At 38.9% G+C, this 20,041-nt stretch overlaps 1 protein-coding gene across 2 annotated transcripts; it reads right to left on the bottom strand.

The window, feature by feature from the left end:
• Nucleotides 1–4,585: 4,585 nt before the first annotated feature.
• On the bottom strand, nt 4,586–19,548 carry ap1m1 (adaptor related protein complex 1 subunit mu 1). Of its 2 annotated transcripts, XM_067606345.1 has the most exons (12): nt 19,344–19,548; nt 17,316–17,472; nt 17,127–17,194; nt 16,889–17,019; nt 15,686–15,833; nt 15,342–15,468; nt 14,903–15,045; nt 13,131–13,202; nt 11,941–12,099; nt 11,577–11,702; nt 5,830–5,905; nt 4,586–5,424 (listed from the first exon to the last, which is right to left on the bottom strand). In XM_067606345.1, the coding sequence occupies exons 1-12, from the start codon at nt 19,383–19,385 to the stop codon at nt 5,402–5,404; spliced, it is 1,272 nt and encodes a 423-aa protein (XP_067462446.1). In that variant the 5' UTR covers nt 19,386–19,548; the 3' UTR covers nt 4,586–5,401. The 2 variants fall into 2 exon arrangements, with proteins under 2 accessions (XP_067462446.1, XP_067462447.1); XM_067606346.1 differs by lacking the exon at nt 19,344–19,548 and having other exon boundaries at nt 16,889–17,018; nt 17,125–17,194; nt 17,316–17,457.
• Between the last annotated feature and the right edge of the window lie 493 nt (nt 19,549–20,041).

A 20,041-nucleotide genomic window follows, 5' to 3' on the forward strand; every position in this document is an offset into this window, starting at 1 on the left:
TTATCACAGAGTTACATATAAGTGTACCACAACTTCAATTTTTTTTGTTGTTCCTGGTGTGCTTCACTGTTAGGAACTGGTGACTGTACAAGCCGAGTTGATAGCTAAAGAGGAGGCTAGTTTACCTGTTTCCCAAACATCAAACTATTCCTTTAACAGTGAGTTGTTTGAACAAATACACTCACTGGGCACTTTATTAGGAACGCCTGTGCAGTCTAATACAATCCAATACAACAGCTCTGCCATAAATTTTACTTTCCCGAAGCTTATACATTCTCAGTTTTTGTTGACATTGTCAGAAATATGATAATTCTACTTTATGTTTATTAATGAGGTCATAGCGGGTGGTGGTGGTGTACTGGAGTTCATTATACTGAAAAGTATAATAATAGTAGTAGTAATAATAATAATAATAATGTGCAATATAATAATAATATTTATAATATTGCCCAGGTAACAATAAAATAATAAAGTGTCCAGTGAGTGTATATCTGTAAGTGATTGATAAAAGAGTTTGATGATCATTTAGATTTTCCCATCAGATTTTCCCCAAGTACAAGAAGTGAAATATGTACGTGGCAGTGTGCCCTCAAGTAAAGTGGTTCCAAATCTTTTTGGCTTGTGACCCTTAAAATGAAGTAGAGCTGAATTTGATTTATCGATCAACAGAAAATTAATCGGGAACTATTTTAATAATTGATTCATCGTTCATCTTTGTTGGGCTGATGAAACAAGCAATTTCAACTAAGTTACCTTGGATCCTGGGATATTTTGATTAATCTATGAATCACGAAAGTAAGAGGCAGAGAAATCAATAATTAAGATAATCATTATTAGCAGCTCTAAAATGAGGCAATGTCTACTTGTGACCTCTTATGACTTATGGTTATGGCCAGTTCAAAAACTGAATTTGTCCTATTTGAAGGATTTTTAGAGGCCCGAAAAAGTGAAAGTATCTAATGTTTCACACACGAAAAGAAAAGAATGAGTAAAAATATACATCCAATTTATCTTGGGACTTCTTGTGGGGTCCAACATTGAGGTTGGGAACCACTGCTTTAGTACTCCATGATAATTTGCTCTGTACATTATGACATGAACAAGGTTGTACGTGCCCTACTGTACCTGCTGATCTTTCAGATTTTGAACTCCACTGCTGAGTCAGTTAGTCTCCAAGGCAAAATTAAAACAAAACACATGTTACATGAAATCACTTAATGGGAAGTAAATATAGCAACAGTGTCAAATGTTTGCCCTAATGTACACTTTTACCCAATGACACTGCAAATAACTGACCCAAGCTGAAATGCTCTGATGAGGATGTATGACCTACTGTCACGTACTGCTCCAGGCTGTCTCAGCATACTATCTGTTAGGGCTGGAGACACTAAAAGACTCAAGGCCAGCTCGGTTGAACACTCAGCTATATGCTCTTTAAACCAATATTGTTCTAAAGTCTACACAGGAGGATGGAAATTTCCCTACACTCGAGGAATACCCTCCTTTATAGCCAGCCCGGACCACACACTGAGCTCCCGGTGTTTTTCAACTGGTGTAACAACTTTTTCAGGTTTCTGTGGGAGGAAGTCCCTCACATTCTGCGGCTTTCACCTATAGTGGAATACCTTTTCTCTAGTTACTGTCTCCAAGTGACTCATCAACTATTTGTATTTCACAACTCAGGGTGAGAGACTTCACACAGACGATTATAGGGGCACTTCGCATGCCTGAGAGGGGAACGACCTTTTTTTTGACGTCACGCAAGGATCATAGTCCTGATGTGACAGGAGAGGATTTCCCTCGGTTGCTAGGCACCGGGGTTCCGTGTGTGAATAAACACGGGGTTCCTCGTGACACACCTGTGTTTGAAGTCGACACTGCCACGCTGTCAAGCCTATATCTGTTACTTCATCACACTGTTGAGTAACAGTGTGATGTAGTTATTTTCCATTGTAAATTGCCACACAATCAGTAACAATAGTGTAACGTTGTCACGACAACCAAGAGGGGAAAGGTAAGGCTTTTATTCTATTCACATGCTAATCTTCAATCTATGTCATACTGCAGGAATGGGAAGGTTCATTCATTTTATGGTTGGCACTACATCAAAGCTGATTCAATCACATGATCTTCATTGGTGCACAGAGATGATCTGGTTGTCATGGAGTTATAGATGCTAAAATTTCCATTTTCTCTCAGCACTTTAAGGACTTTTTCTCCATGTTGGCTTTGACTTTGAAACTCAAAAATTATAATCATGATTTATACCATTGTCCAAAGTTGTCCAATTCATTCCATTGTACATGTGTCTTATACATTTTTTACTATAAATTAATTGTAGTAAGAAAGAAAAGGTGCATCAGGAAAAGTTTGTGACTGTAAAATTGAAAATTGGTGCTAAAATATACATTAGAGATGATAACAGTGGTGGAATGTACAGTATCTACGCACATTTACTTAAATACTGTGTTTAAGTACAATTTTACAGTAATGAGACTTTACTCGAGTATTTCCATTTCATGCTGGAGAGAAATATTGTTCTTTTTACTTTTCACTACATTTATTTAACAGCTGTAGTTACTAGTTAGTTCGCAGATGCAGATTTACATACAATCACATGGTGAGGATATACCGTATGTATGATGCATGGTTATTTTGTATGCTAAACTAAACTATGTACAAAGTAGTCAAATTTAGCTCCATCTCAACCGACTACAACATTAAAAACTGCTCACACAATAATGCGTCAGTAAAAATAAGTCAATAATATAATACATACAATAACACTGACAGGAGACATTCTGCTATAAATGACTGCTTTATGCACATTTTGCTGATAATACTTTGAATGCAGGACTTTTTCTTATAATGAAGTATATTTATTTGGGTACATTGCTACTTAAAGGATAGAAGTCCTTCCTTCAACACTTGAGTTTAAGAACTGAAAGTGTAATTGCTAATTCGTTTTTTTCGTTATTCTTTGAAACTATACATTTTCAACATAAATGACGAAGCTGCATCTACGAGAAACTTGTTTTGACACCCTTGTGGTTGATCTGAGATAAGAGAGTGTGTGTTTGTGTTAAATATTTGTGAACATGAGAGAGGATACTGATGGTTTGCTGCATTCAAGCCTTCTGCAAGCAATCAAAGCATGAGTTACATGTCAGGGCTCCCCTCTCTGCATCCTCAGAGGTTGAATTTGCTTCATGAATGCAACCTTCTCATCATGTGCCAAATACTACATTCACATCCTCTGCCAAGTATCACAGAGACTGCTCTCCACTGAGGGGAACGCTCACATCGAACTGCGGGCATTTCATGACTTGGAGTTAAGAGATACTTATATGATTATGTTTGCAGCATTAGTCCCCGTTGAAGAACTTGATCCAAAACCAGAGCCCTCCTAACACCAGACAGTTGAGATTGATGTAGACGAGATACGTTAATCTGGTCTGAGTAGGCGTTATTACCAGTCTCATACCTGTCATTCAGATCGCTGCTGGATAGGACAAGAATTCACATGCAGGACTGAACTCTAATATGGGTGCTCAGTCAAAGGTAAAGTCTGCAAATCAGCAAAAAAGTTCTAAAACCTCAATATAGTCCCAAAACAGAAACAACTATCAAGTAGCAGACTGAACTGACTTGTTTTCTCCGTCATGTTGTCTCAATTGTGAGGAAAATGCAGCTTGAAATCTTATATTATTATAATATTTAAAGATGTTATTTGAGAAAGCAGAAAAAAAAGACAGCTGCAGACTAGAATATAACATGTCCAACTTCCATGTTTTGGTTACAGGTGGTTATAACTAAACTTGATCTTGATGACTATCCTGAACACTGAAAGCTGGGTAACACAGCTTGTTTTCAAAGGTGAATCATATTTTTTTCCCCAGACAAAGCACACCTGTAGTGTAGGTGTTTGAACCAAACAGATGCTTCCAATAGGGGTTTGAAGGGGAAAGAAAAACATCTCACTGGACACAAAATGATAGAATCAAGTCCATCGTGTGAGTAATAAAACAAATCTAGCATTTCACGTCATAGTAACATGGACTCACAGCCTTCAGTACCTTTTCTTTGAGTTGAGTCACATGAATTAAAAGTATCACAGTGCTCTTACAAGACAAACTTAAGAAATGACCTCATGCAGGACCGCTGCAGTCTGGCTTGGCATGAACAATAGCTAGTCTGTGCTGGTCCATCCCGTGTTGCTCTCTAGCATGTCTGCGACCGTTGACCGCAGCTTGAGTCACATCCTTCCTAGCTCTCCTGCATGTTTACGGAGTGCTGGCGCTCAATTGCCTATGATATCACAGGCCCTGGGTATTAAGAGTCGCACTGTTGAAAAGACCTCCAGGATGGGGTGGAAAGAACCATCCAGGGTTAGCTACGACCACAAGCCTGATACAGGAAACCCCCTCCTCTGTCTCTCTCTCTCTCTCTGCAGAGCTTTTCCCCCCATTCAGCATTCCTCACTGGCCTGCGGGACAGGTGCCTGCAGATGACACCCGTGTCAGCTCGGAGTGATGACTCTACAGGACTGACATCACATGTGAAATGACGCAAGGAGACGATGGAACAGTTTTCTCTAAATAGACATTTAATGATTTAAAATAGCGTGGTTACAGACAGAGAAAGAGGGAAACAGGTGTCGGGGTGGAAAGAGGGATTTTCAACTGGTACTCTGTTTACCGTGCAACCTAAACTGACCACATCGAGTGTTTTCTGCAAAGCTGAATGTCAAAGGAGTCAAATGAAAAGCACAACAGCCAAGGAGGAAGGCATTGCTCTGGCATGTATCAATGGCATCGTATGGAGGCGATAATACAAAAAGAGAGACCTTTGCTTTTTAATTTACAGACATTTAACTAATAACACTGAATTGAAGATCATTATAATGTAACAAATATATACAGATAATCAACAAATAGGAATCGTGGCAGAAAAAAGCAGCTTCTTATAAAAAATATACTCAAACTGACAGGTGAGTGTGTTATTGACCTGTGTGGAGGTGATTACAGTAACTTGAGAAAAAGAATTGTAACATATGATTTTAAACCATCTGACCCACAGTGATAAGATTGCGTGTAACTCTGCACTGTGTCCGTTGGATGTAAACATTTCTTCTCCTTTCCTTTGGCCTCGCTGACATTAGGAGCCACGCTGAAGTAAAACAGAATTACTTTTTTTTTCTGAACCGTGCTAAACCGAAGGCCCCATCTAATAGTTGCATTGATCTGAAATCATTATAACTTTAAACAAATACAAAAACAAACAAAATGTATATACTGACAGTCCTATGGTCTCATGACTGACACCTGCCATTGATAGCGCATTAGCGGCTCAACTCCGCCCCCTCGGTTCTCCACCTGCCTACTGCCAGCTGAGGCGCTGCCTACTGGGTCCGGAGCTGGTAATCTGAGGAGGAAATGAACAAGACTTAATCAAATGGACAAAAGAAAAGAGGGAATCGGAGAGAAATCAAGTGGAGGCAGCTGATGCTTTCCACCCAGAATGAATGGAACACAAAGGAAATGAGATGAGGATGTTTGGCAATTACTGGCAACATTAGCAAAAAGACCAACATGTGCAACCTTGGTAATCTCAATATGAAGATCGGGAAGCTTGAAAAGAAAAAGTTCACTTTCTCACATTTCGCAGGACGTTGCCACATTGCCTCATGTTCTACAGTGTATCCCCTTTTTCATAGAACTGCATCAGTTCAAGGTTAGTTCCCACCACATTGCACTGCATTGCCCAACTGTTGCCTAATACCTGCACATATGGGCATTCTGCACAAGCATGAGAGATCTCTTAACCTACCTCCATTTTGGGTGATGTAGCGCACCCACGGCAAGGCCTGATATCCACTCTTCTCAATGATCTTCAGGTAACGCACCTGCCAAAAGGTGGAGAGTGTTACGTGTATTTTCAAACAATATCAAATAAATTCATGTTGCAGGTTTGCACTTATGCACAAAATGAGAAAAAACTGCAAGGCTGAAGTGCAATGACCAACGCAATATGATACATCATTTGTTGATATTAAGGTAAAACTAGTTAATCCTAAACATATAAAAGCTCTATCCATTAGTGTATTCTCTAAATCGCTTGTCCTGTGCAGGGTCACAGGGTGCTGGAGTCCATCCCCAGCATGCAATGGGAACTGTGGGAAGAACCCAAGCACCCACACAGGAGAAAATGCAAACTCTCAAGACTAATTCTTAGCAGGTTTTGAGCATCTTTTGTGTATACGTTAGAAAAGTGACAAAATTACATCTTCTGAAAAGTGTCAGTATACATACTAAAAGATTTTTACACAGTTTTCTCCCACAATGCAATGCATAAAGGACATGGAAGTGGTACTCACAGCTGCAAAAAAAAGAAATATTGCAAATGGTAGTGATGCAGCTCCAAAAATGTTATTTACATTGCATGTATTGTGTGATTTCCTGTTAAAATGGTAACCTATGCTCATTTCTTGTATACCAACTGCCCAAACAGTATATCATAAAATTTTGTGTATATATACTGTACACTGTACATAAACATTATTTCATATGGATCTGGGGCACAGCCGTCGTTTCTCATTGTAGCAAAACACACTACATCTGTGTCATGCCATCACCTCTTCATAGCTCCTCTTACAGTTGCTCGTATTTAGCGATTTAATGGAAAAGAAAAGTGTTTTTATCAATGTTTTGATACAGAGCTTGTGGTTACTCTGGGTCGTGGTTAGAATCTATCGTAGCTGTGATCTGCTACCTTTCAAGCTATGTGACACTTGAAAGAACGATTATGAGTAGAGTACTCGTTTACAGCTGGTGAGCTACGAGTTGTAGTGTTGTTGATGAGGAAGCAGTAGTATGACTCACACTGAGAAGAGGGAAGCAGCTACAGAGCAACTTTCAAGGGACACACAAGTTAATTTACATAACTGTATTTTTCGAGGCCCGAGAGGGGAAAAAAAGTGCACATCAGCATAATCAAGATACAACTTTCACAAGCCATTAACCGATATTTCACCAGACCTGTGTTACCACATGGCTGAATTTCGAGAAGACACTCTAAAAATACCCTGCCATCCTGAGCGGCACTAGAACATGATTGCACATAGTTTTTCTCTGTCAGGTGGGAAATTTTTATGCCTTAGATTTACTACACTGTAAAAAAAACAAAAAAAAACAATCTGTCCATGCAAGTTTGATTAAATTTTATAGTGACCTGTTTATAAATGGAGTTAATAACTGTTTCTATTCAACCACAATAAAATAGAGAACTTACTTCTCTGTGGTATGTCATCTCATCTTGTGGTAGCAATAAGTATCTGTCAGTGTTTTAAAAAAAAACCTGCACTACAAAAATAAAAACAGAGGCATCTTTCATGCTTCAGTGTACTTCAGCAGTAATAACTTTAACACACATGTTCTCACAGTTAGCGGGGATGAGTTCTACCATTTTAAGGCTGACATGACCCCTCTTTGGGAGAAGACGCCGTGCCATGTCTCCATTATGCCGGTTCCCAGCTGAAAACAGGACAGACAGGGCAGGAATTTGTTGGTCGAGTGGCGGCGGGCCTCGGTACTGGCCGCCTTGTTATTACCTTCCACTACACAGTGAGGTCAGAGAGAGAGAGAGTGAGCGCCGTGGCCCGCCAGACTCATGACGACAAACACATAGACGCGGGATCACCGAGTCTGCCGGCGCAGCACTTCTCCTTGAACGCAGGAGCCAAACATGCAGTCGGCCTGACCGTGGGTACGTAGTCAGCAAAACGGCATCAAAAGCCATCATCCGCAAAATATCATTATGGCTTGTAAGATGAGAAGGGGAGAGGAGGATGTTTGTTGTATCTTGTTTGGTAAGTACAGACTACATGTGTGGTCTGGATTTATCAGGCTTTTAGTAGAAGCTATAGCTGAAAATGCATCTACCAACTTGTTTGGGTTCTCTCGACTTCACCTAAGGAGAGGAAAGTTGAAAATTTAAACTACAGCTCAGCTCTTATTGCCACTCAGCCAAAGTGTGGGGTTACTGCATTTCTAGTTACATTTACAAGGTGTAGTTATGTGCATCACGCACACTTCGCATGTGTGCTCCCCTACACTTAGTGGTGGAGTTAAGAGAAACTTTCTCATGCTTTGATATTTACATGTGTCTAATTAAACTTCACAGTCTCTTCTCAAACATAGAGAGTGGTGTTACTGGCTGCATTAAGAGTCTGAGAACCAGTCTGTTGTTGCCCTGTAATAAGGGAAAGGTTACTGGCTTGACACAGGATTTTGATGTGAATACGGCTTTTGCTTGTGCGCCTTCGAGAGGGAGGGAGATCACAAACACTGAGAAAAGTTTCAATTTAGTCACCAAATACTTCTAACGCTCGTGACAGAGGAAGACTTTTTGTTATTTGACACAGCTGTACTGCGGAGGCCTGCGACAACTCAAATAGGGAAATGCTGCAATTAAAGCATTAATCTGAATATTTTAACATGCTCATAACACGCTATTATTTCCAATATCTCTCTTAACTCATAACTTCATTTGCCTTTAAATGTTAAAGAGTCAAAACTACAACTCAAGTTCAGGGTTTAACTCTTTACTAGTCTTCTTTAACCTTTTGGTAGAGCACATGTCTTGTTGAAAAACTGAATGAGCCATCTCTGGTATTCAGTTGAAGTATACTGGGCTAAAAAACATCCTTCCCCTGGGCACAGTGTGGTTCTCAGAACCAGACCGTTTAGGTGGCTTCCTTCCAGGAAGTTAGCGAAAGAAAAATAGTTTCATAGGTATTATTTTGTTTAGTTTCATAAGGCTTACTGAACAGAATGATGTTAATGCATACCCTCAAAAAGGTGTGACAACTTTGCATACCCAGTCAGTTAAGATGGTGACGGTTAAGATTGTGTTGCCAATAATTTTATTTGTACGTTTATTGTATTTCCATGGAGTGCAATGTTTTCTAGTTGTAAACTCTTGTCACTATGATTAATGTTATTGCATCGTTATCCTGCTAAAACTGGTGATAGTGATTCAACAAAGCCAAACTTGAGCACAGTTGTTGTTGAGGACATGTACCGACTCACTCTGATCACGGGGTGTATGACAGTTCGACCCAAAGGGTGTGTCCTGATAGAAGTGAACAGGAAATACTCGGTTTGTTTGTGTTTGAACACGAGTAAGCAATGGTTTGTAGAAAAACCGCAAAAAGAGGATCCATCACCCAAACTGTTGTGCTGTCGGTCCACCACAGATGAGCATGTTTGATCTAAATCAACAAAGATTGCACTGCAAATTATATGACTTTGTTGTTTTTATATAACCTTTAGTTATTTTTTTCAACTTATATATCAAATCTTTAACATATTTCTTGTTTATGTTGTTGTTATGTTGTATGTAAAATGTTTTATTTCTCAAGTTTTTACACATTGACCTTTTTTTTTTGGTCTTGTTGAAAGTGCACTTGAAACTGTGCGGTCAGTTTTAAAAAAAATTTATTTAGTGGTTAAGAAACTTCTTTTTTTCTGGACGAGTTAGTTAAAAATACTTCTCATTTCACATTACATTATACTTTTAAATCTACATAAAGGATTTTAGCTGTTAACATGGGCTGACTCAACACCTTTGTCACCGGACCGTGACCTTATGCACATGCCCTTATTTGAGCATCTGTTCATTTAAGGATTGGCAAAGATTTGAAAGGAAGGAAGGAAAAGGACATTATTTCTTTCAGCTGCCAAATTAACTTGGAAAATGGTGAGCATTCTTATACTGCCAAAACCACCCCAATTACAAATATCATATATTTCAATTAACTTGGGTTTGAGCTTCTTGTTTCCGAGTGGGCTGCATAATGTCCATACAACTTAATAATGTTTTATTGACTATCATAGGAAATGTGGAGATGCTGGAAAATATGACCTCTCAGCTCTTTTAATGAAAGTCATACAGAAAGCAGTACTAAAAGTCAAGCAGAAGAAGTAAACAAGTGTGTGTCAGCAGGAGACAGTTGGGCACTCAGTCGTTCAACTATAAGTTGATATGAGAGCTTAATGCTGGTTTTATTTCACTAAGAGTATTCATTTGGAGGTTTTATTTACAATGTTAGTCCTTATACTGTTAAAAGAATTCATTAAGGGCCTATCACCAAGCTTGGCTGCTTTAACAAGAACATTTACAAACAGAATTATGTGCCGACCCTTACGTAATATTATTTCAGTATCAATCTTGGATCTTTGGTTTCAGAAACAAATGATTATAAATGAATATGTGAGACAAAATTGTCGCTGCTTTTTTCATATAATTGTATCCACAGTGAGCTGGAGTTCACTACTTTCTCAAAGAAACTGAACATTTGCAATAATCAAAGTTCGGGGGGGACGTTTGGAGAAGAGGGACAAAAAGATGAGAAGAAAGTGAAATAAAAGTAAGGTTTGGGTTAAAGTGTATACACACTGTCTACAGTGAGGCTTTACTCAGGTTACAAGAAAACCCTCGGTTGAGTTTTTTTGCTCCAATTTTTATTGTTACTCGGATTTAAACTGTGTGAACACTCATTTCAATCTCTTTGAAGAAACAGTCTTCGTGTTCTTGAGGCTGCGATTTTGATTACTGGTCGAATGTTCTTACAAAACTAACATTAAACAACTTCTATGAATCAGCTTTGGTTAATGTAACACTGTGTGAATAAATGTACCTGTCTGTGGAAAACAATTAATTTTCTTTAGGACAATATTATAATATAATATATTTTCAACTAGTTTGTCAAGTTGCCGTTGTTTCCTCACATCAAGACATGGGAAAACATAATTTTGTGTTACTGTGGTGCTACACATATAATCACAGGACAACTGTGATTATACACTATGTGCAGCACATCTGTGTAAGTCTGTAGTCAGCAAGAATTTCCATTCAAACATGAAGGAAAAAATAAAAACATTCCCTTCTCGTTCAATTTCATGGGAATCTCAGTCGAAATTCCGTGAATCTGCATACCTGAAATTAAAAATGTCATTTTTATTACAGTGATTAAGATAAAGGCAGGTGGCCAAGTCCAAGTTGATGAGCAGTTGCTTTCTGGTTTTGTTCAACAGTAGAAATTTTCTCTACCACAAAAGGAATCTGACAGTCTAACAGTGCTGCCTTACTGCCCCCTCTGGCCAAAAAGGGGACGAATATAAATTGTTTAAATTCCTGTTGTGGAGGGCAGACAGATGAGCAACAGTGCTACATACCATACGGCCTAAATCCAGGATGACAGGGAAACAACAGAAAACCACAAGTTATTTGAACTATGCATGCATGTGCACTGGATGATAATCAAACAGCAGGTGCAAATAAACTGCAGCGTTTGTTCGACTCTGCTCACAGAAAGTTTACTAAAAAAAAAAAAAGAAGTGTAGATGGATTTTCATGTGATTAAAACTGATTCGTCTAATCTCCCCATGAGGAATGAAGTTTATATTACTGCTACTCATGTGCTGCTGCAAGTAAGTTAAACAAATTACTTGTGGAATTACTTGTAAATACTGTCTGACAGGAGGTCATGTGTGTCCATGTGTGGAACAAAGTACCTGAATGCCTGAGGTGGTGAAGTACGGGATCTCAAACTTGACACTGATTGGTGGTTTCCCCTCTTTATCTTCAGCCTCTACGCTCGGCAGACCAAAGTGGGCTCGCATCAAATATTCCTTTCCCCCCTGTGACAAGTCATGACAGAAACTGTTAGGTACAAAACCAAAACTCTGGAAAATTCTTGTGATAAATTGACAACTAAATATTCTACCAAGTTTTTATGAACACAAATGCAGAAACTGATATAAAATGAGGAAATGTCCAAATCTAAAGATATCACCAAAAAACCCCAAAATAAGATTACATAATCATTTTGTAACTATGTGTGTGATACTCAAAAAAAAATCAATGACTTCTGCTCACAGGGAAGGACTTGATTGACCAGACGATCTCACTGTTCTCAGGCACCCACTTCACGCTGCCTACTGTGGTCTTGAATTTAGGTGAGTCAGCGTCGGTTGGCACAGGAATGTGGATCTCCACGTTGTTGGCTGTGGAACGCCTTTTGAACTGACTCTTCGCCTGAGATACAAAACAAGCAGGTTTTCAAGTTTAACATGATGTCCCGCCTATACAGGATATCAAACCAGATCTCGATAGATGTTTTAAACACATAGTTTTGGTTTACCACAAGTCATGACATGATACACAATGTAAACTACAAAAAAAAATCCCTGAAAATCATTACAGTACTCTCTGATGTGAATGTTAAAGGTATAATATGTAACTTTTCTGCATTAAAATGACTCAAAACAACCAGACATGTGTTTTATATTTTGTTAAGTTGTGTACTTACATTATCCCAATTGTTTCCATCAATTTTTAAACCCAGAGAAATTCGTCATTTTAAATCAAGGTAATGGTTCGTTTCACTCGGTCGCCTGCCAATGGCGTCACATCCCCTTTACCCTCTACCAAGAAATGATGACCATCATCTTGAGCGCATGTGTCAGCGTCGTGGTTGGCCACCAGCAGCTGTTATACATTGACTTTCTATTCAGTTTTAAGCCACAATTTTACAATAAACCTTTTAGATCTTGGTTGTTTTTATTGTATCTTTTAACCGGATGAAGGATTTTAGTCATCAGACGTCTGTATCTTAAGTTTCCAGAGAAACAAGCTGAGCAAAGAGTCAGTTTGATTCGTAACCCCTCCTGACGTCCTGTGTCCGCTGAACAGCGTCAGAGAAACACAGATTTTTTACCAGATTTAATCACCTGGTCTGTTTGTTTTGGAGAGGAGAAGACCTCTGCGGATCATTTTGGGTTCCCGGTAAAAAACCTCCTGAATGAGAAAAACTGGAGTAATCCTTACAACAACAACAACTCCCATGATCCCACGCTATGTTATGACATCATCAAAGTCCATCTTTTGTTATTGTTTCAATTGAGAGAATCCTAGCAACAGAAATTAAATATTCTTTGCGTAACATAATATGAGATGTATTACATACCAATCATTTGTTACTTTTTTTTTTTTACAGTAACTATGGGAACCACATGATGACAATGAGACAGCTACAAATGATGTAACAGCTGAAGAAGTGACCGTACCTTGATCATGTACTCAATCCGACTGTGGGAGTGCTTCTCAATTACAGATTCAATCCAGATCAAGGGCTTCACCTAAAACAAAAGCAACACACACCTTTTTACCACAAGCAAAATCATTGTAGTACATTTAACACACATCAGTATAAATAACCTGTGACACAGTCGCCCTCTAGTGTGTAACAGATATTACTACAACAAGAAAACTTCATGTTCAGTGTTGAGTGATCTAAAGGTTTTAGAGGAAAATATGAAAAACATGAATTTTGAAAAACTTGAGGAGCACTTCACACACTATGTTAGGGAACTTGTTTCTTTGTGTATCCACTAAAATATTACATTAATTATTATATTATTAGTTATATACACACACATACCAACAGAGAGGTAAGAGTTCAGCCATAGCAAAGGATAACGTCTCTTGGAGCCTATAAATTCAAAAACACTTCAAACTGGATGTCAGAGACATAGAAGAAGATCAAATCTTTGACCTTCTGCTGTGTTCAAGTTAGATGTTTTGATCACCTGCTAAAGGCTGGAAAGGTATTACTGAAATTACCTTTTAGGGTGTTTTTTAAAAATTTTTATTTTAAGTTTTTCATGAAGAAACATCGCTCTTCACGTTCTTCAAGACTTCAAGGTTTTATTTTCTGTATAAAACCAGTCGCTTGAAGCTAATTTAAGTTTAGTAGAAACATTATTATACGGACTGAGTCGGCAATTCGGCATCAAATGCAACAGAATTCAACAAACTGTGACAATTGTTTCCTGAACAGCAGAGTTCATGTGCGTTTGTGGTGGCTGCTACTAGCAGCAACTGGAAAGACTTCACTTGTATTTCCCTTCCCACAAGATTACTGGAAACCCTATTGTGAAACATTTATTGAGAATTTGATCCCAGTTTAAACTTTCATAACCTAAAGTCTTTGACTACAGCCTCCACCATTACTCATTTTATAGGACTTTCCACTTCCTTTCACGACTCTGCTTTTGCTATTTGAAATGCTTTGCCTAGTTGATGACTTGAAAAGTTTGTTCAGCCGACATCCCATCTCTGTCGGCGTTTCTGGGTTCGGAGTTCAGTATAAATATTTACAAAGCGTACCGACTATGCCTCTCAAAACAGCTCTAAACATTCTTTCTAAATGTAAGCTTCTGAAAAGGACAATCTCTCGCATTTACAGTTTTGTTACTATTAACCAGACATCAGGGTGAGATTATCTGTCAGGCGTACCAGGTGTTTTTCTGATAGGCTGCTTAAGATATCTGTCCAGCGATAAGAAACACATGAGTCATGAGTCATGATCATAGAACATGCACAGCATGGTAGCGATGATTTACTTGACATTCTGTTGAATTGATGGCGTGGTGGTTAAAAATGTATCCATGATGCTGATAAATGGGAGTGTTTCCACAGAACTGCAGGAGTATATTTCAATATTATTTTTCAATCTCCCACATTGTTGCAACAATTTTTGTGTTTGTGGTGTTCTGAGTCAAGAGTCCAGGGCATTTATTTACTGTAACACTGTTTCTGAAACATGCCACACACAAGTTATCATTATTATTTCATTCCCACTCCCTGACAGATTGATTTTATTTATTTATTTGTATTATATTATTTCAAAAGAGCTCTGAGGAACTGAACTGGTGTCCGCATGGTGGGATTTGGGGGATGGGCGGGTGATTTTTGGTCAGTCTCTTTAACTACTAAACAATTTATTTTTCCCGTAAAGCACGAGGACGTCGAGGCAGTCGAGACCCACGGTACTCACATGAGTGTTGAGGCGATAGGACATGAGCTCGAACTCTCCGTCGGGAGGAATAAAGGAGATGGTGCGGTCATTCTCGAAGCGAGACAGACGGACACATTGGTGAAACTTGACATCCTCCAGCTCTACTGATTTACTCTTCCCTCCTGAACGAAGCATAAGAGACAGTTTTACATAGTCATAAACATGAGTTTACGTGCATTGCATGATCTGGTATCAATCAGGCTGAAATCAAATAGCATTTGCAAAACATTTTTAGGGTTTCTCTAATCTGCATGAAGTACCAGAAGGATGTGGTGTGTGATTCAGAACAGTGCCAGGAAAGAAATGAATGCTTTGAAAACCTAATTTATCATCATCAAAGCTTCCATCAGGCTCCTCATCCAGCTCAAATCATTCGTAAACCCATTTTAACCCAAGTCGGTTATTAGAAGGAACTCACGTCCGGTGTTTTCAAACAGAACCTTGTCGTTAAGGCCCAGCCGCAACTCAGGCATCCCAGACAGGAAGACACGCATCTTAATGGAGCCCACGATCTCACTACGTAGAACATTACCATTGGCACTAACCTGAAACATGGAAGTAGTAGAAAAGTCAGTTCGTGACAAAGACAAAGAGACTCATCAGTGATAGATTTAGCCACATAAAAAAAAAAGCACAGCACAGCAAGATCAACTAGCTAGACGCTTTTGGAGCGTGTTGTGACGCACAGAGGAGGGAAGTTTACAAACAGTATGCCTGGCATTCCTTGAGCAACGCAGCGCTTCTAAAACAAGCAGTTCCTACCAGGAGGTTGACTGACTCAATGACGTCCAGGAAGACTTCGTTCTTCCTGTACTTAATGCCCTCTGACCTCCAGGAGACAGCGTTGGTGACTGTTGCCGGGGGGCGTGGGGCGCCAGTGTCTAGTTTGTGCCCCTCCTGGGTTATGTATCTGAGAGACAAAAACATAAACAGTCAAGCAAAACAGAGAAAAAAAGGGGAAACTAACTGTCTGCGGTGGTGAGTTTCCAGAAAAAAAAAATCAAAGAAGAGCAGACTTTCGTGGTTACTGACGGATGATTTGTCTGACTTATTGCTGTACTCAGAGAGAACGTGGGGAAATCCAGAGTTAGTTTGCAACATGTCTGAGTTAACCACAGTCCTGCGAGTTGAAACGGTCATTTAGAGTTCTTTATGGGGAGGAAAGTAAATTCATTCTAACTTGTCGATATTTAGAAATGACAGAACAATACCACAAAGCCTGTGGAGCAAAAAAAACCTGATTCAACTGCTAAACGAAATCTATGTATGAGAACGTCGCAGTGTGCTGCATCATGTAATGTCTCCATGAATATTAGCAACGAGAGAAATTCTGGGGTTACTTGGGGTTACGGGGGGGGAGATGCAGTGCACTGAGCAAATCTTCAGAGGGACTCGGCAGCCACATGTTTCTCTGTTCTCTATTGCTAACTTCGAAACTAACCCCCTTCACTTTTCCAGCAGTTGGGGAAACAACAGATGTGACCTTTCTTGGCCTTGAGAAGCTCGAGCATTTATTTACTGACACACTGTAGCCTGTAATGTACATTTACCGCCAGATTCACAACTAACAACTAACCACTGACCACTAACACTTTTTTTTTTTTTTTTTAGCACTCACTCAAAGTCACACTTGCTGCGCACACACATTACACACTGTCCTAAAGAAACTACGCTACCAACAGTTTCCCAGGCAACGACACAGAGCTTCACTCGGGTTTCGGAGCAACGCTGCACAAAGAATCCCCCAGAAGTTATTGATTACTGAATTAATAGATATTGTTATTTTTGGCATTAAAAAAGAGATTTTTGTGTTTCCTCATAGGGGAAACACTGGGAAACACTACTTGTGTTGAGCATTTGTTGTCATTTTGCACATTTTTAGACTAAACACTGATCAAAAAATATTAAATAATCGATAATGAATTCAGTTAATTACAGCGAGACTATGAACAAGAGGATACTCACTCTTGCAGAATCTTGCTGTCGGTGGTTTGAGGGTAACCGAAGTCCATCAGCTCATCCATCAGCTCGTATATGATGACAAAGTTATCTCTGATGCTCTCTTCCTCCAATTCTTTGAAATACTCTGAAAAAACCTGAAAAACACAAACACAGTTTTATAAACCACAATAAAAAGCTTTATCAGTGTTGTTTATAAACCAAAACTGCTTTAAACAAAAGCTGGTAAAGAATTACATCCTACCTGGACAATTTTGTACAAAAAGGAGAACACCAAGGAGACACTAGCATTTTTCTTGGATGTTGCAACCACTGCGGTGATGTGTGTTAAGAAATGTAGCAATAAGCGTCGCAACAGCACAAAAAAACAAAACAAAAACACAAAAACTGAACCACAGACTACAAATACCATGCGTGTAAACAATAAGGATACAATAGAGGTTATTATGTTTGATCCACATGAAACGGACTCCTCCGTGGGCCAGGATTGGAGACAGCGTCCCCTCCTCCTCTTTGTCCATCAGAAGGCTCATGAAGTGCTCAATCTCTGACATGTCCACATCTCCACGGTAATTTCGGCACACCAGGACCTGAAAGGAAAAGACAACATTTGAGAATAACTTACAGCGTCTGTGTTTCTTCATCAGCAATCACCAGCAGCTGCAGTTTGACGATCATAAATAGCGATGAGATGATTATTAAAACGCTGGGTGTGATCACCATAAGAAGTAATGTTACCAATAGTAGAACATCTATTTTATTTTCATATACTTGTTAAATCTTGTGTTTTGCTTATTGTTCCTTCTTTGGATGTTTGTTGTTTACTGTGCAGACTTTGACGCTCAAAAGCTGTTTTCACACTTTTAACACGTTACGTGCTAATCGTGGTCCAGTATGCAGCTTCCACGAGTGTGATGTGGAAACTTGAAGCCTCCAGTAAACATACACTGAGAATGGACTTATCAATGAATTAGGAGAGTAAATGATCAGTCATTCAATCAAGTGACAGAACGTTAATTGCCAACTATTTTGCTAATTGATTAATCTTTTTAGGGAATAAAAAGTCAGGTTCCAGCTTCTTAAATGTGAATATTTGCCTTGTATAATAGTAGATTGAATATATACTGAGAATAGACTTTTCAGTGAAGTAGGAGACATCTTGTGTCCAACAGTTAAAATTTTAAATGAAATATGCATAGATTTTGGATTTTTCAATAAAGGAGAAGGAGTGGATGTAACTTTAATAGTTTCTAACTTGGCGATTGAACTTTTTTGTGGAAAAAACAGACAAAAATAATTATTCAAAGCAGAGTATTTTTATATGTTTTAAAACATGTCTGGAGGGGATCTTTAAATAGTACTCTGAATACAGGCAAACTGAAACACATTTACAACAACGTTTTATAAGTAATAGGAGTCTACTCTACAATTCGGCGTACAACAAGCAGCAGCGCTGTACTGTGTGAATGATGCATCTGATACAAAAACAGGGTTTCCTCCACGGAAACAGAGCTGAGGGCGGTAGCAAGAAAGACATGTTAAAGATCCCCTCCAGACGTGTATTAACACATAACAAAACTCTGCATGGGACGATAATGTGTGTCTGATATGGTTTTTCTACAAAAAAAAGGTATAATCACCACTTTAAAATTCTTAAAATGACATTTACACCTTCTTCCTCATTAATTGATTAATTAATTAATTTGAAAATCTATGAATACGCAAATATATTTCATCTCAAACGTTTGAACTATTTCACAGAAGAAGTCTCGTACTTCACTGAAAAGTCAGTGAACGTGCACTGGAGGCTTCAAGTTTCCACATCACACTTCTGTAAATTGAATATTGGACAAAGATCAGTTTCTCAACTATTAGGCCTGCCCCTTAAAACTGGATTATTAATGAGCACAGAAAAACTTTGTGAAAATAGCCTTATAGTGTCAAACTCTGCACATATATCCTTCTGCACAGTGAAGCTCAAACATTCAACTGTAGGAACAAGAAAAAAAAACAACATATTTTTGAGTGAAAGGGGACTTTAAACTGGATGCTTCCTGAATGTAATGCATCACGATTATTAACATGTACGCCTTTTTTTCCTAGAAGACAAGTGATTATGAGCAATGGGACGCGTACACATGTAGCAGTTTACAGTGACTATTTACTTTCACTGCTGCTGTGCGAAAAAAAACAGCTGTCCATCTGTTTGTTAGTCATCGTGTCTAGTTACTTTGTCATAACGCTACGTGGGCTTCCATGTCTCCAATTTCAACATCGTTTGATAAACTGACCGCCTACTTTAACTTAGCCGTTATTGTGAGTTCAACCACAAGCAAAGACCTGATGCAGCATATTAGCCCCTATAAGCTACATCATAATCTGTCAGTGAGGAATGTGTTAGCAAAGCCGCTAGCTAGGCTAACGTTAGCTTAGCAACGTCGCGGCTGCCCCGTTATCTTACCTTTCCTTTTAAATCCAAGACATACACGGCGCTCGCAGACATCTTGAACTAATTTTGAGCTTAGTTCAGCTCGTTTACCGCGCCTCGTTGATTATGTTGTAGATAATAAAGCTGTAAAGTTACGGGAATAAAATCAAAGAACAGACATTCATTCATAATACTGAGAAGAGCAAAGCGACCCTTCCCTGTTTGTCACAGCAGCCAGTCATCGTAGGAGCGCCCCCTGCTGGCCGGGAGGAGGTACTACAGACAGCAGCATGACGGGCCTGTTTCCTCCCATATAAATTGATTGAGTGGATATTTATTTTTTAATGGCTTCAGCGTGCGTGTCTGTAATGTTTTTGTCTCTAGAAAGAGTAAGGGAATAGTTACAGAGCCTGAGAAAATATCCCTACTCTCATTGCTGTCGACAGTTTCCATACCAAAAGATATATAGAAGGAATGAGAGACAAAAACAAATCAGTTAATCAAAAATAATTAATCATTGAGCTTTAATCGCTGAGATTGATCAGGATAGTGTTTTCTGAATAAGTTGATTTACTGTCAAATAAAAGAAAGAGCCTGGTATACCTTTCAAACAATGAGGTGGTCAAGGATAAACAAAATTATCTGAATACACACACACACACCCTCCTTGGATTGTAAATGGACTATGAATTACCTACATCCGGCACACAAACACCTCGCTAGTTTTAATT

This window comes from Thunnus thynnus, chromosome 12 (assembly GCF_963924715.1).
Source record: "Thunnus thynnus chromosome 12, fThuThy2.1, whole genome shotgun sequence".
NCBI classification, from domain to species: domain Eukaryota; kingdom Metazoa; phylum Chordata; class Actinopteri; order Scombriformes; family Scombridae; genus Thunnus; species Thunnus thynnus.